General features: G+C 38.9%; 1 protein-coding gene across 1 annotated transcript in view; it reads right to left on the bottom strand.

Annotated features, from left to right (window-relative positions):
- Positions 1–15,863, bottom strand: part of DGKK (diacylglycerol kinase kappa) — a 131,485-nt gene that overhangs the window by 81,299 nt on the left and 34,323 nt on the right. The window contains exons 2-3 of the mRNA XM_016218537.2: positions 3,157–3,267; positions 1,393–1,473 (exon numbers count right to left, since the gene is read on the bottom strand). Coding sequence (XP_016074023.2) covers positions 1,393–1,473; positions 3,157–3,267 — 192 coding nt within the window. The remainder of the gene's footprint in view (positions 1–1,392; positions 1,474–3,156; positions 3,268–15,863) is intronic.

Raw genomic sequence — 15,863 nt, 5'->3', positions numbered from 1 at the left:
ATGGTTCCTCAGAGTATGCCCCTTTCTGTTTGGGGGGAGAGTGAGAATGGAGAAATCTGAAAATCTAGTTTATTTCTTTCTTATGGTCAAGAACAACCTGAAGAGAATTTTACTGTTGTCTCTCTTAATCCTGCTTATTGCAAGAACCCAGGCAAGAATGAAAAACCATGCTGAAGGTTAGGAGAGGTAGACCATGGCCATGATATGGTCTTTTGCCAGAAAGCAGGAGGGAACATGGATAGAAATAGCATCAGTCATTACTTCAATGGCCTTACTTGCCTTTACTACTAGCCCCCAAAATCTTGGAACTAGAGCTTACCATACCAACAAGCAATTTCTTTTTCCTTCTGTGAAAGATGGGAAAAAGAACTAGTGGGAACTGTGATAACAATTCATTTGGTCCAAACTCATTCTTGTATGAACAGTGTCTCTGTGTTTCAATTAATCTAAGGGGCAACCTAGCCTTTGGGAATTCTTTGTAAAGTGGAGACCCAAAACATCAGCCTGTATGATCATTGGCCAAAGGCTAAGCTTTTAGGGAATAGGTCAACAGAATCCTCAGCTTTACCCTGGGTCAGTGTGATGTAATGAAAGAAATGAGAGTAGGGCCTCCTCTTATATCCAGCTGCTCTCCATTCAAAGGAGAATGGAATGTGGGCCAGTCACAGAAGCAGGATATTGGGCCTGTAGCTCTTTAGTCTGCTGAGTTTAACCCTCCACTTGCCTGAAGAGGAAACCCAGTCTCCATAATTCAACACCAAGGCTGGGAGAAGACAGTTCTGGGAAAATTCCTGAGCTAATGGACTTGCTATTTTTCAGTGAGCTTTCTGGTCTGGATTAACTTGAATGACTAAATCTCTATGAAATTTCAGCAGTGCCAAGCCCTTGAATATTTCCTTAGAAAATCCTCTTTTTTCTTTGAGGTACTTTCATTAGTAATCTGAACATAAGGTAGCTTTCACTTTGGATTTAGGCTCTTGTCTGCTTCATCAAAAGAGGATATCATGTAGCTTGATTATCCTGATATTTTCTACAACATATTAGCAGTCTCTTGAAAGCCTCCCAGTGATACTCTAAATCACCTTCATCAGGATGATTGATTTTTATAATAGTCATTCCCCCCACCCTGAAATCAGCTTGGCTTTATCACAGACTGGTAATAGGGAAGAGAACCATTGCTTTTTTCCTCCTATGGTGGAATGGTCAAAGTGTTTACATGAATAAGCTTCAGCACCCATTTGCAATGCTACTTTAAGTGGATTTCCATACACATTTAGGATCAAAGAAGACTTGGGGAATCTGAACTCCAAAAAGGCAATAAGTGGATGTGGCAAACCCTCTTCCCAGCTAGCTCCCACCCCTGCCCATTCAGTCATTCACAACCTTACTTACACAAAAACTGTGGCAAAGGTTTCTACAGCTAGTTTCTGCCAAGACGACTTGAGACAGATCAATTGTTTCAAAGTGTGCAAACTGGAAAGATATGAGGGAGAAGGAAAAGGAACCATCTGGTTAATGAGGCAAAAACACACTAAAAAGCAAACACACATGCACATTCACATGCACACTAATAGGCATTTTTGGCAGTCATGATTCAATCATTACTCTGGTTTGAGTGCTGGGATTTATTTAGCATCATGATTTTTGTTGATATAACATGTGATAAACAAAAAACAAACCAAACTAAACCAAAACAACTTTTCCCAAAACTTTGATGTGATTTTATAGGAAGGCCTGGGTAATTCAGAATTATTCAAAACTAAAGGTTTATGTTAGAGAAGATAATGTGATGTGGTCTAGCTAGGGACCTAGTGGAGCAGATAGGAGCTACTAGCTTCAATTTTATCAGCCAGAAGCCTTTGACTATGTTGCTAGTCCCATCCAGTTTTAAGCCTGTGTCTTGTTATACACTGGTTATAGTAGGTGACATCCAGCCGGCAACAGGAAATCAGTACTATGGATACAGACAGGACTGGCTTCAGTGGTTTGCAATCTGGGCAGTCGTAGAAGGCCTCATGTTCAGAAGGGTCCCATACTTGATTTAATGCTTTGCTGTTGCAGTCTTGAAATTCTTGATAAGTTTACCATTGAACTTATGTTTTATAAGTGAAGTCCAGTGGGGCTATGGGTCATGAATATGAGCAGAGGAGATATGCACAATATGCATGTCCACCCCATATCTTGTCACTCCATTTGCATTCGTAATACCCATGAGCATAGAATTCCAGTGGACCCATGATGTTTGGGAGTTCAGTGAGACTCAAAACAGTATAAGGTAAGCATGTTACATCTATGACTAAGTAGGGGAGCTGATAGCCCTGAGAGGCCACACATTCTGTTGGAATTTGAACTCATTTCAAACACAGTAGTGGTGTTCTAGGAAACATGAACAGCCAAGAAACCTTATTGTATTCTTTCTTGCTCATATTACTTCCCTGTATTAGGCAATCATTTATGTTGAAAATTATAATATTGAAGGAAGGGAAAGATAGGGAAACCCCAAATTCCTTTTCCTTTTAGTTAGAGAATGTTGGTAGAACGTATAAGTGTCAAGATGTATGTGTATGAGCCACCAAATGCAAATTATATAATTTTGGTGGTTCTTCATGAGTTAAATGCTTTTCTATTTGCTTTTAAAACTGGCATTGTACATCATACAGATGGAAGGGAAAATTGTTAATAATTTAAAATTTTATTTTTTCTTTACTTAGAACACATTTAATAACAAATCAAAGATGCCTTGACAAATCATTGCTTTATATTTTAGTATCTTTACTGGCATTTCTCTTTACTTTTTAAGTAAGAGGCTCACATTTTTATTTTGTACCAGGGGCCACAAATTACGTAGTTGGTTCTGGGTGTAGAAGAGCTGACTGAGGAATCTATGAAAGGGAAGGGAACTAGGAAAGGGAGGGGAGAGAAAAGTGTCCTCCATTTGGTCCAAAAGTCCAAGTTAAAGGAAAACTAGAAGATTTCAGTTTCTGCCTCAATGTTTGCCAAATGTCTTTAGTTATTAGCCTATTTCCTCATAAGATATTTTCTGGCACCCACACACTAACCCAATTAACAAGATTTATAAATACACACACACACACACACATACATATATATACATATATATATTCTAGAAGATATATATCCTATATATTCTCTTACCGCAGGATGGTGTGCAAAACAGAGCCTTTGTCCTCGAACCAGAAAATATCTAAGCTTCCATCTTTTGAAGGAGTTACAGCTCTTCAGCAGAGGTCCTTCCTTCAGTATTTTCTGAAAGATAGAAGCATACTGTTGAGTAATTTGTTCAATTTGCAAGACCATATCACTCTTCCTCTCAGTTGAGAAGATCAGATATCTAGAAGGCTCTATCTCTTGTCACATATCTGAGAAAGAACTCAAGGAAGTTAGCTCAATCAGAAAATGCATTGGTTACCTTTGGATAACATATTCAGGATGATATAGGCTATAAGTTTCTTAAGATGTGTGGCCTATGAACTATGGAGAACATCACCATTGGTGGTAGGAGATGAAGAGGAGAGACATTAACATATGACTATGAGAACATGCCTAAGAAGGAAGGGGTAGGGGAAGAGACTGCATTAACTAAAGGCAGATTTTCTAGATGTATCCAGGTTGTAACTCTAGATAGGGCCTTCCTGTCAGCTCTTTTAGAGTGTTCCTTTTAGAATATTAAGTTAGATCACATCCCTTTCCTGCTCACAAACCTCCAATAGCTTCCAAATGTTTTTAGAACCAAATCCAAAGTCTTTACCATGGCCTTCAAAGGATTCATGTCTGGTGAGAGAGCAAAAAGTCACAAAAAAGGAACTGCCTTCCAATTATTTTCTTTACATAACTCATAGTCTGACCCCTGATTTCTTAGTTACTTGTTGAACAGACTGACTCTATCCAAGCATAGAACCTACTTACCATTTTTACCATTGAGCAAGTTCTCAGTTATATTTATAGATACAAGCCAATGTGCAAGACTGCTATTTGGGAAAAGTACTCACACCAAACTGGAACCAAACCCATGCTGAATGGATGAAGAGCCAGACTTAGTTTAAGTCACCAAATCAAGGCTGTATCATGAATTCCATCTATCACCTAAATTAAAATTCACCATTGAGTGGTTGTGGAAGTGTTTTGTTTGACCCACTTAGTGTTTTTCAAATTTTTAAATTAGTTGATATTATTTAAAAGGCAAAACATTTCATATTAAAATTCTAGCTTCCTGTTTCTTTAAAATAATCAAAATGCCAGATAACCTTGGAACTATATTCTCACATGGCAACAATCTGTCAGAATGGAATAGCAGCTGTGCCCATCAGATGGGGCACCTGACTCCAGCAGGCATTAGAGTTTGGGACCCTGGTCTAAATACTCCTTTGTTACTTCTGTTCTCCCAAATATACACACATCTATTACACTCTATGTTCAATTCTCTAACCAATAAGGTAGTAAGAACTAATGGACAGAACTTCTGTACGTCAACTGAAAAGTCAGTTCATGAGCAATCCATGTTTACCTGAGTCCTCTTGACAACTTATGGGAGTTTCAAGATATTGTACCATCTTTGAGATGCTTATAAAAGAATGATGCCAAGGAGTCAAGACAGAGAACAATAAGATTTTGTGGGAAGGGGAAAGGTGGCAAGGAAAGTGAGAAATTACATTTAAATTGCTGAAACTACGTCATCAATGAGAAAACAAGTCTTGTCTAAACATTGTGATTACATCATTCTCCTTTCTCCGGTCAGGTGGCCTATTAACGGTATATACTCTCAATGATGGTATTTGGTTTTCTCTACCTTAACCTTCTCACCTCTATGCCATTTATTTTTCTATACTAAGTCTTCATGAAATCTAGGCAGTCATAAATATCTCTTTCTGCTAAACACTTAAGTTCAAAATTTTAACTGCTCCAACTTTATACAACTGGAGCCACATCCATTATTTTTGCCTTTTTCCCAAGTTATTCTACTCTGTTAATTACTAAATACTTCTCTTACTATTCTTATTCTACCATATATAGTGTCTAATGTAATAGCTCATTTTACAATTTTTGGCTGGATATTTTTCCCTTCCCTCCATTTTCAGGTTAAAGCCTCCCTCAACTTCAATGGCTTTCTCTTATCCTTGCTGCCATACTTAGCTCTCTTCTCTTCCTGTTCCTTTCAGGGGTAGGATGGTGGAGGGAGGTGGTGATGAGAAAACAAGGAGGGGGATTTTTTCCTCCAGAAGATTTCTAGAACCTTGGGCCCTCTAGTTCCTTCAGAAAATTCCAAGGCACTGATGATTTGACATACTGAATTAAGTAGAAATTAGCCTCCTCCCCCCAGCAACTTCCTTCCATCAACACTTACTAATGATCATTCTTTAATTCTCCTTCCTGGTACTTAAGAAATGTTCTCTTTTTCTTCCCTTACTTGTTCCCTAATGTTAATGACATACTGTTATTCATCCAAAGACACAGCAAAAATAATTAATTAATTTATCTATTAATATGAGGACACAGTAAGTCTTCAAAACCTTCAGTTCTCATCCCATGAATCTAACATTTGTCAAGTCAAGAAAAGAAAAGAAAGACTTTGTGATACATTTATCATTGGACAGAATGCTTTATTAATATTTTTTGAGCTGCTACTATGGACTCCATCTTTTGCTAGGCCTTTTGGGGCAGTTAAATAAGTTTCGAGCACATTCCCTATCTCAAAGGTATATAAATAGTGGGAATGGAGAGGAAGGGAACAATAATCCATGTAAACAAACACAAAGTTATGTGAACTCAGAGCCATTTGAAAGAGCTTTGGGACTTCATGTTCATTGCCTTAAATGTTTACCTTCTTGTTCAAATGAGGGGTTCCACTCATACACCCTGTCATTGGGTACACCAGCCAAATCACAATAATCTCTTCTCTGTTATGATATTAAATTGGTCACTTTGAACACACTAGCTTTAAGTGCAGGGCTATCTACTTAATGCTGGTTGTTAACAGAAGAGTCAACAAGACCTAGTAGGGGAAGTGAAGAGCCCAAGCTCAGTGGCTACCAAGATTTAGGTGATTGCTATTCAATGCTGACCAGTGTTATCAGCTCATTCCTTTCTTAAAGAGAAGCTGGCAATCCAGGCTAAAATTTGTGTGAAATTTTATCATATTGAAATGTTAGCAACTAATTGAATTTATTAAAAAAATTGTGAGGCCAAAAGAAAACATGTGTTCATGCCAAAGTCAGCCTAGAGGCAACCAGTTTGCAATTTCTAAATTATAACTACTATAGCTTTATCTAGAGGACAAAGTAAGTGAGTGGTGGGTATTCCTGGCATTAGAGGAGGTTGCAGTGTATGAGTCCAGAGTTTGTGAGGATATATACATGTGAGATATATATTACTAAGTTGGGAGCATATAAATGTTGATGTAATTTATGTGTAGTTGGGAGAAAGGTTAGAAGGCCATACAATAGTTTCTTAAGTTCTAAACATAGGTTCTATATCATCCACTCAGAACTTCAACAAATATCCAAACCTGGGTTGGGAGAAGGTAAAGTTCCTGTAATTCTTACCATTTAAACTCGGTCCCCCTTCAGGAGAAACTTACTAAACCAATCATTGTTTCTAAATAGTGGTTTGTGCAAGCAGAAGCTAAAAAGCAATCAATGGGTCAATAAAATATGTGCACGAAAATCGACATTTATTTGCTTGGGGCCAGTAAACTTAATAAGGGTGTAAGACAAAATTTGGGAGACACAAACAAACAAGCACATCCTGCAAAGACAGGTATTGGAAGGAGAGCCCTTACCTATCCCATAAGAGGATTTGCACAGTGCTTCCCAGTTCCTGGCCTCTTGCAGATGACATCATCTCAATGCCCCCTCACCACAACCATGCAGAGTGGTATCTCAAATTTCCAGATGGTAAATCTGAGCTTGGACATTTTCTATTGCTTTATTTGAGGATTCACAATTACAGAATGCTGGTGGGCTCTGTGCTCTTTCCACTATTTTATCCATGACAAGAAAACTGGGCTTACCTGATTAATATGTACACCACAGAGTAAAAACATACCCCCTCAAACTTTGTTTTGAAAAAGACAGTATATTGCTAAGAGTTAAAAGGCATTCTGTGAACAGAGCCATGCCCCACTATCTGAAAGTAGAGCATTCCTATGAAATCTGTGGTAAGCCAAAAGGCATAAAACGAAGAAGCAATTACCATTAATTTATATGAAAAATTTTTGAGCATTCCCAGACTTCCAAAATAATCTACCAAATTATACCAAATAACACATAAAACCTAAATTAACTTTATTATGTACAGTTTTACACTAAGTGTAACACCCTTACAAGCTCTTTTAGGCATTTCTGATACCCTAGGCCACATCTTCCTAATATAGGCACAAAATAAATGGAGATAAAGCACAGATACTCACAGATACAGTTCAAAGCTATGAGGGCTTGATGCTGAGATGCTGAGTTCCTAGGGAAGGAGCTAGGAGGGAGCACTCTTGCTGCTCAGGGTCTGCACTGCCTCTATAATGGCTGCTACAGAACAAGCACTGAGCTCTATTTTCGTTTTGCCTTGTTTTGTAAAAGCAAAAACCCTCTTCTGATTTCTTTTGGTTAGCAAAAACAGGTACTAATATAGATCTTTTGTAAAAGCAAAGTGACATAAAGCGAACTTTCAAAAAGTGGGGGATACCTGAACTTAGTATTGAAACTGTTAAGGAGCTTCCCTCTAAGAGGCAAATGGTAATCCATGATGGGTGAGAGGGAAATTCTTTTGATTTTTAAAATGACTAAGATCGACTTGAAGAGTAATGAGAATTCACATGTATACAGCACTTTGCGATTGATAAAATGCTTTTACTTGAGTTATTGAATCCTCTCAGATACCCTTCAAAAGGCAGCTAACTCAATTCTGCTCTATAAAAGACACTTTGAACTTCAATTTCTTTAAGTGGCTTGCCCATATATTTTTATTTCTAAGACATTATCAAGCCATTTGAAATTTTTCCCCTCAAAAATGATCGTCAGTGTTTGTTTTGCATTTTTGAGATTTTGCAGCATCTTGGGGGTAAAATATTTGTCAGAAAAATGCATGTCTAATGCTATTATGTAAAGCTATGAGAAACAGCATTCTATATGGAAAATTTTTCTTAGTGACCATATTTATAGGTATATAGCTATTTCATAAAATGGGACACACGTGTATTCCTCTTGGTCCAAGCTGCCACATTCTGGTAGCAATCAATATTTGTGATGCTACAGATGGGAAGAAGTTATGAAAGGTAATAGAATCCTTGTACATACTGCAAGGTCATGTGATCCACCTGCTGCTTCTTAAACCAGAACATACTACAGACAGGCCTCCTAGTCCTTCCTGCCAATTCTATCTGACCTTAAAACACAAATAGCACTGCAGTCTCTACTCTTAAATTCTCACGGCTGGCTGTTTTGTAGTGGGACTGAGTGTCATGCTGAGTTAAATCAGTGCAGAGATCATTTGGCTTCATTCATATAAAAAAATACAGGACTCATCAAGGCATAGGTAATTCAGGTCCTAAGTATAGGCAGAATATCTTTGCCTAAACTGTGGCATCTCTTGCAGAGAAAGTTAGAACTTTAGAAAGCTCTGCTTCAGTTTCCTTTTGGGTTCTCTGATAAGCCAATCTCCAAATCTGTTCCCTAAAATTCTCTTTTTTAAAACAATATTGTATTGTATATTTGAAAATTGCTAAGAGAGTAGATTTTATTTTATTTTTTCCAACACCATTTATCCTCTCTATGCCCTTTTCCACCTTTCCTCTCCAGCCCCCCCCCCTCCACCCCAGCATCACCACAGTTTTGGCCAATATTCCCGGGAAATTCTTGCACCCTGGCACATGTGCTCTTTCTCCCCTGGTGCTCTACAACTCAGCATGTATAAATTAATTGTCAACAGTGAAAGTAAGCACTTCCCTTGCTCCATATTTATGAAATATCTTCTATAAAGTATCTCAACAGGGCCTGTAAAGCAGCCCAGTTTCCAATATATAATTAACACCTGCCTGATGCTTATTGGAAAAGGGCAAGCACAGCTGCTGTTGTGACCTTTTCCTATGCCCCTCCTTAGTCCCCAAAGCTTCTACTATATCTTCTACATCTGTTTTTCTGTGGCTCAGTCTGATTTTTGATGGATGAAGTTTTGAGGGATAATTTTACCTTTTCCTAGCAAAAGGAACCCCTAGTAGATAGCCAAATTGAATTCCATCACCACTCAATCAAACGGTAGGCAAGCATTATGATATGCACCGCTACCTGTTATTCTCATGCTATTCTTGGAAGGGAGGCCGGATCAAGTTGGGGATGAGTAGTTTATCACTACTTAAGTGAGAAGCAGACTCCCACTATGAGTACAACCAGGGAAAGCAGCTTTTTGCCTATGGCTCTTTTTAAATTGTTATTTATTTATTTATTTATTTATTTATTTATTTATTTAATTTATTTTTTGTTCAAAATATTACAAATGTCCCTTTTTATCCTCAGTGACACATTCCACTCCATCCCACCCCCCTCCCCAGTCCCTCTTCACACCATTGTCCATGTCCTTGGGTTGTGCATATATGCATATAAATTCTCTGGTTAATCTCTCCAACTCCACCCACCCGCCCTCCTCCATCCCTCTGAGATTCTTCAGTCTGATCCATGCTTCCACGTCATTGAATCATTTCTGTTCATCAGTTTATTAAGTTCTTTAGATTCCACATATAAGTGAGATCATGTGATGTTTGTCTTTCTCTGCCTGGCTTATTTTGCTTAGCATAATATTCTCCAGGTCCTTCTATACTGTCCCAAAGGGTTCAGTTCAAAAACCTGGAACATCTATTCTCTTTGCTTTGGGTCCGAGGGTGATGGGAAGAAAGCCATTTCCTAACTCAGGCCAGTCAAAGTTGATTCAGAGCAACAACGTTTGATTTAGTTAAAATGCAACTCTGGGTACCATAGACTTAAGAAAGGCCAGGCCGCTGCTTTGCTGAAAGCTTTATATTCCCCAGGGTCCTGTTGATGTGGCAGGAGTCAGACAGACTGGCTCCAGTGCTTACTAGCTGTGTGACCTTGGGCAAATGATTTAACCTCTCTGAACCTCAATTTCCTTGTCTGTTAGGTGAGGATACCTCACAGAGTACGTGCCTGCTACTCTAAGTGTGAGTAGATTGTGGGTTGTGGAGGCAGGGACTTGTGACACAGCTCCATGCATCTCACTGCTGGAAACTTCCCTCCCTGACACTATCAAGCCTGGCTGGCTAAGGGCTGCAGCAAAAGGATGAGGATTAGGATGACTAATCCAATTTTTCCAGGACTTTTAGTGCTAAAACCAGGAAAGTCATAAATAAACCAAGACCTATTGGTCACCCTCGCACTGAGGAAAGAGATCTTCCTGCTGCTCAGATATGCAAGGACTGTAGTTACAAATCCTTCCCATGGCCTCCAGTGCTAAGGAATAACTATAGAGGATACTCCATGTCCCTGCTCTCTATTAGTGAAATACAATAAAATTGAGAATGATGCTATTTTTTTTTCTGTATAGGCAAAACTTTAATGAGTTTATTGAATATTATTTAAAAAATAGTTAATACATATGCACAAACAAATATATATACATATATATTATTTCTTCTTTATGTAAATCAGCATTATATGCACAATGTTTGTTTCTTGCTTTCAATACGATACATAATGAAGCCCTTTCAATATTGGCACATACTGAGCTGCCTCATTTATTTTTATAATTACATAGCATTCCATTGTAAGAATGTAATGTGATTATTTAAACAGTCCCCTATCGATGGAGAGTGGTTTAAAATCATATTCTATTATTAACAATACTGCAATGACTCTCAGTGTATATGTGCCATTTTGCATTGGTGTGAGCACATTGATAAGATAATTATCAAGGTCTGGTGACTTTAAAACTAGTCCACTGGGACCATTAAAAACATATATTTTCTTAAATATCTCTTCTCTCTCTCCCTTTTTATATTATTAGAGTTTTCTAGTAAGGTTAAGGATCACTAATTTGGGGTTAGGGAGGAGGTGAGCAATTTGGACCCAGGCTGACAAAGTGCAGAAAACAATAACCTGGCTCTGTGTGATTGCTCTGGGACTAGCAGCCACCAGGAAGGGGGAAGAGCTTGGCTGAGTCTTCCCAGACTTTCACATAGGTTTGAATGCTGGTTTTGCTGCACTGAACTGTGAATCCTTGAACAAGCCATTTCGCCTCTACAGGATGATGGCCATTCTGATCTAGGTTGGGTGTCAGATCCAACTTGTGAATCACTTCAATTCACTTATTTCTTTCTCCCAAGGGCCACTATTTCACCCAGCAGGAAAAGCCATGGATGAATAATGTGTGCAGATTTCCCATTAGTTTAGCAAAAGGAGACCATGTACTGCAAATGATTTCATAAATGGGGAGGAAGAAAAATCACAGTTGTTTGAAAAGGTGTCTGAAATGTCATAATCCCATATTTTGCATATTTTGATACTTTGTAACAACATGCTGAACCACGTTTTGGAGCTCCTAAGGCCAAAAGGAACCTTCCAACTATGCAAAGTTGTCCCTCATTTGGCTATAACTCAAAGAGCAAAGTGATGAAGACTCGGTCAGTGCTTTCTGTTCACTGGGCTTTAAAAATACCTGTCTCTTTCCAATCAAGGCATCACATGCCTGTAATAATGTGAGTGTGGTAAGCCCACATAATCTAACTGCAAATCATTGGGGAGTTGGAGAGATTGCCTTATTGCCAAACTGGCCCTATGCAAACAACCATCTGAAAGCGTGCACAGGACCTAAGAACACATTCACTAACAAGCCTTCTGGGAATGAAGTGGTTAGATAATAAAGAGGGGATGTTGAGTTTTTGTTTTTACTTTTCCTCAGCCTTATGAAGTCATGTTGATGAGAATCATGAGGTTGGCAGTCAAACTAATGTTAGAACCATTGGTTCTGCTTGCTTCTTGCAGCAATTGTGGTCTAGGGAAGATGAAATTCACTAATTCAGTAGTGTGTGTGTGTGTGTGTGTGTGTGTGTGTGTGTGTGTGTGTGTGTTTGCTTTGCTCCACCAGTGGTAGGTGAGATCAAGAGCAAGGTCTCAGGTAAGGGCACCTCAGGGGTAGGATGTTTCCACTCAGGTGAGGGAGTTTCCACTCAACCTCTAAAGCTGTGGATAGCTTTGCTGTCTCTGAACAGAGTACTATTCCTGGCTGATCAAAATTGCCTCATATGGAGGTGGGAGGCATGGTAGTTTCACAGCCCAGCAAACTTGGAGAGAAAGGGAAGAGCTGTGATTGCAGGGTACACTAATCTGTCAAGGAAGAGATTATATTGTGAGCCTTGGTTCCAGAGAAATTACTGGCTAGGTAACAAAGTTGAAAAGATTTGCCAATTGGTAAAAGGAGGTCAACAAGGACAAGCTTCTTAGAGTAATAATAATAACTGCTAAAAGTTGGTGAGACTCTGCTATGTGGGAAGCACTATGTTAAATCATGTTACATGGAAAACTGAGGCTTGGAGAGATTAGGTAACTTCCCCCAGTAGGTTAATAACTGGCAGAGCTAAAAATCTCTCTTAGAGTTTTATAGGTTATAGAAGACCAGTTATTCCTCAGTGAAAGAAAAAAAGTAAGGTTTAAATCATTGGTCTTATTGCAAGTTATACCTTATTGTCAATTAACAGAAGGAAGCAGAATTGGGGGAAGATGAGTGGTGTGAATCTCAGCTATTTGGTTCAGTTTTGTTTTTGTTTTAAATATTAAATGCTAAGTTAATTAAGGTAATAATTGTTTAATGTACACAGTATTTTGTCAGCTACAAAGACTTTCAATATTCTCACTTGACTCTGAAGACAACCCTGAGGAGCTGGCAAGTTAGGTAATGCCATTGGCTTTTTTCCAGATAAGAACACTGTGACTCAAGGAAGGACCCAAGGTCACTATGTGGTAAACTAGCCTGGCCTCCTGACTTCTAGTACAAGACTCTTTTTGCTGTATCTCTAAGTTTTATGTTTTCTGTGTTGTGTGGTATCATTTAAATTAGTAGTCTCTTTTACAAAGCCTAGTTTCTCCTTCTCATCCCTTTTCTGCCATCCTGAAATATAACTCTCTGCCAGCATTGCTGGTAAAGAAGTATAGCGTAATCAAGTGTGCAATTGTCAGGCATCCTTGTAGTAAAAGAGGGTAACACCATGCTGAGCCCAAAGGGAAATTCTTCTCTGACCTGTCTGGCTCCTAGTAGCAGTAATGAAAAATAAACTTGGCTCTGCAACTACTGCACAAAGGCATTTTATAAGGATCTTACTAGGAAAGACTGAGAGTGTTACAGTTACTAATGCCTCTCCCTCCCAGGGGCTACTTCCCACAGCTTGTTCAGATGCTTTACCCTAAGACTTACTGTTACCCTTTTCTAGTTTTGGACCTTCATTTATGTCCCGGTTGAAGCACCATTCAGATTTACATCCTTTTCCAACTTTTCCTTGCAGGCAAACACCTGATAGAACTACACTCCCTCTCTAGCCAGGCTATGCTTAAGGGATTAAGATTGCTCAACTCCTAAGTGGCTACTAACTACAGTAATTAAATTCTAACACTCACTGGCCAGGGCTTAAAGCAAGGCTGACTGTTATCATTTGGATTTTGTGCAATTTAACTCTTGATAGTCTATTCAGAAGGGGCCACCAGAAAAGTATAAAAGCACTAAGAGGGAAAGAGAGAGAGAAGAAGGAAGCTATCAATGGTATTAGAATTCAAGTTTATAGGCCTAGAACATGGGAAGAGGAGTAGAAAAGAAATCAGAATAGGATAAACATGTTACATTGGAGGGGCAGTTGGGGGTGGTAGCAAGCACTAACAGACTTATAGATGACAAAAGATTCTCATTTTCCCACCAGTGGCACATAGGATTACCACTGGTACTGGAACCACCTCTCAGCCACCATTTCATTGGCTCTGAGACTGTGCTCTAATTCGTGTGTGTGCAGCTCTCTGTTCAAAGTTGCTGGGGAGAAGGCAGCACTGATTAAAATGGGAAGAGAAGGATTATCAGCTGAGATCTGGGGGACAGCTACACTGGAATCACACAAGAAAATAAACAGTAGGCAAAATTGTTCTCTGGGAGGAGTAAACAACTGCCCTTTAATTGAAAATAAGGCCTAAATACTAAGATTGCTTAAGAAAGGGAAGGAGCAGGGGAGATAGCAAGGGAGAGTCCAGTGTGAAACAGACTCATTAACAGCAATACACACACTCTAAAAATGATACACAGAGAAATATGGAAACTCAGCTAACCCTTCTTGCCCCTTTCACCCCTCTCTATATATGATAAAAAGTAATGTACTCACAAACATATGTCTGATATCCACACCTTTTCTGAAATGTCCACTATGACTGAGCATCCTGCTAGACACATTGTATACATTAGTACTGATACTCGCAACAACACTGCAAGGTAAGTATTATTAACCTCATATTATAGATAAGGTTCTGAATCTCAGAATGGTTAAATGACTTCTCCAAGATCACACACAATTACAAAAGGGGGTGATTTTGAAGCCAAGTCTGTCTGATTCCAAAGCCTAGACACATTTCTACTCTACACCATACATGTTGCCTCTCTTTCTTGGAAAGTGAGGGTTGATTTGAAGTGAGAGAGAGAGAGAAAGTAGATAGTTTACCAAACCACAAGATATCTCAGTGATCCAGTTTGTGTTTGTCACAGAAACATTTGTAGGTGGTTCTGTATGGGCAGCGATATGGCACCTGGGAGAGACAGTGGGCTTAATGGACACCAAATTCCATGGAGTTTGGACTCCAGCAATAACTTGCTTGTAAGCAAGTCATACCAGTTCTCCAAGCCAACATCTCCTTGCTGGAACTTCAGATAAAGATGCTAAAATTTGGCACTTGCTTCACCAAGGGAAGACTGAGACATAACAGGCAAAACTATTAATATTACTTAGGCTTGTTGCCATGAAGAAAACTTTCACCAAATTAAAGACTGTAGAGAGAGGCCTAAACTCAGGAATAGGAATTATTCCAAAACTGAGGTCAGAAAGGAAAACCTCAGCATAAGACTCTCTTGGTAAATCACAAATACTTATCATAACCAAGTTATGTCTGATGGGCACAGTGCCCAGAGTGCCACAACTTACCCATTGTAGGTACTTGATGAATGTTTATAATGTTAAATTGAGTGGAGGAAAATACACTTGGGGAAGACAGTGAGAAAGGGTGTTCTCAAATGTTCCTATTAATTGGCTCCTAAATCCAGTTGCTGTTTTAGGAAACACATGAAGATTCTAGTATTGCCAAAGCCATATATTTAGGCAAAAGCCAGTTCAGTACAGTAAAAAGAAGTATAGATTTTGGAGTCAGATAAACCTGAATTTGAAACTCAGCTCCATCATTTACTAGATGTGTATTTTGGGGCAAGTAACTTATAAACCTCAGCATTTTTATCTGCAAAACACATAATAGCACTCTTTTTTTTTTTTAATTTTTAAATTTTTAAAATTGATTTCAGAGAGCAAGGGAGAAGGAGAGAGATAGAAACATCAATGATGAGAGATAATCATTGATTGGCTGCTTACTGCACGCCTCCTACTGGGGACTGAGCCGGCAACCCCAGCGTGAGTCCTGACCCAGAATTGAACCGTGACCTCCTGGTTCATGGGCCAATGCTCAACCACTGAGTGACAGGGGCTGGGCAACACTCAGCTCTTAATAAAGATCAATAGCATGCATGAAAGTGCTTAGAGCTAATTAAAAATTCAATACATATTTATTTTTTCCTTCTGTGCATGTGGTGGTAATATTTTTTAACCCTAAATTGGA

Source organism: Miniopterus natalensis, chromosome X, assembly GCF_054644295.1.
Source record: "Miniopterus natalensis isolate mMinNat1 chromosome X, mMinNat1.hap1, whole genome shotgun sequence".
NCBI lineage: Eukaryota > Metazoa > Chordata > Mammalia > Chiroptera > Miniopteridae > Miniopterus > Miniopterus natalensis.
The sequence above is the reverse complement of the archived record's forward strand: the minus strand, read 5'-3'. Positions and strand labels throughout refer to the sequence as shown.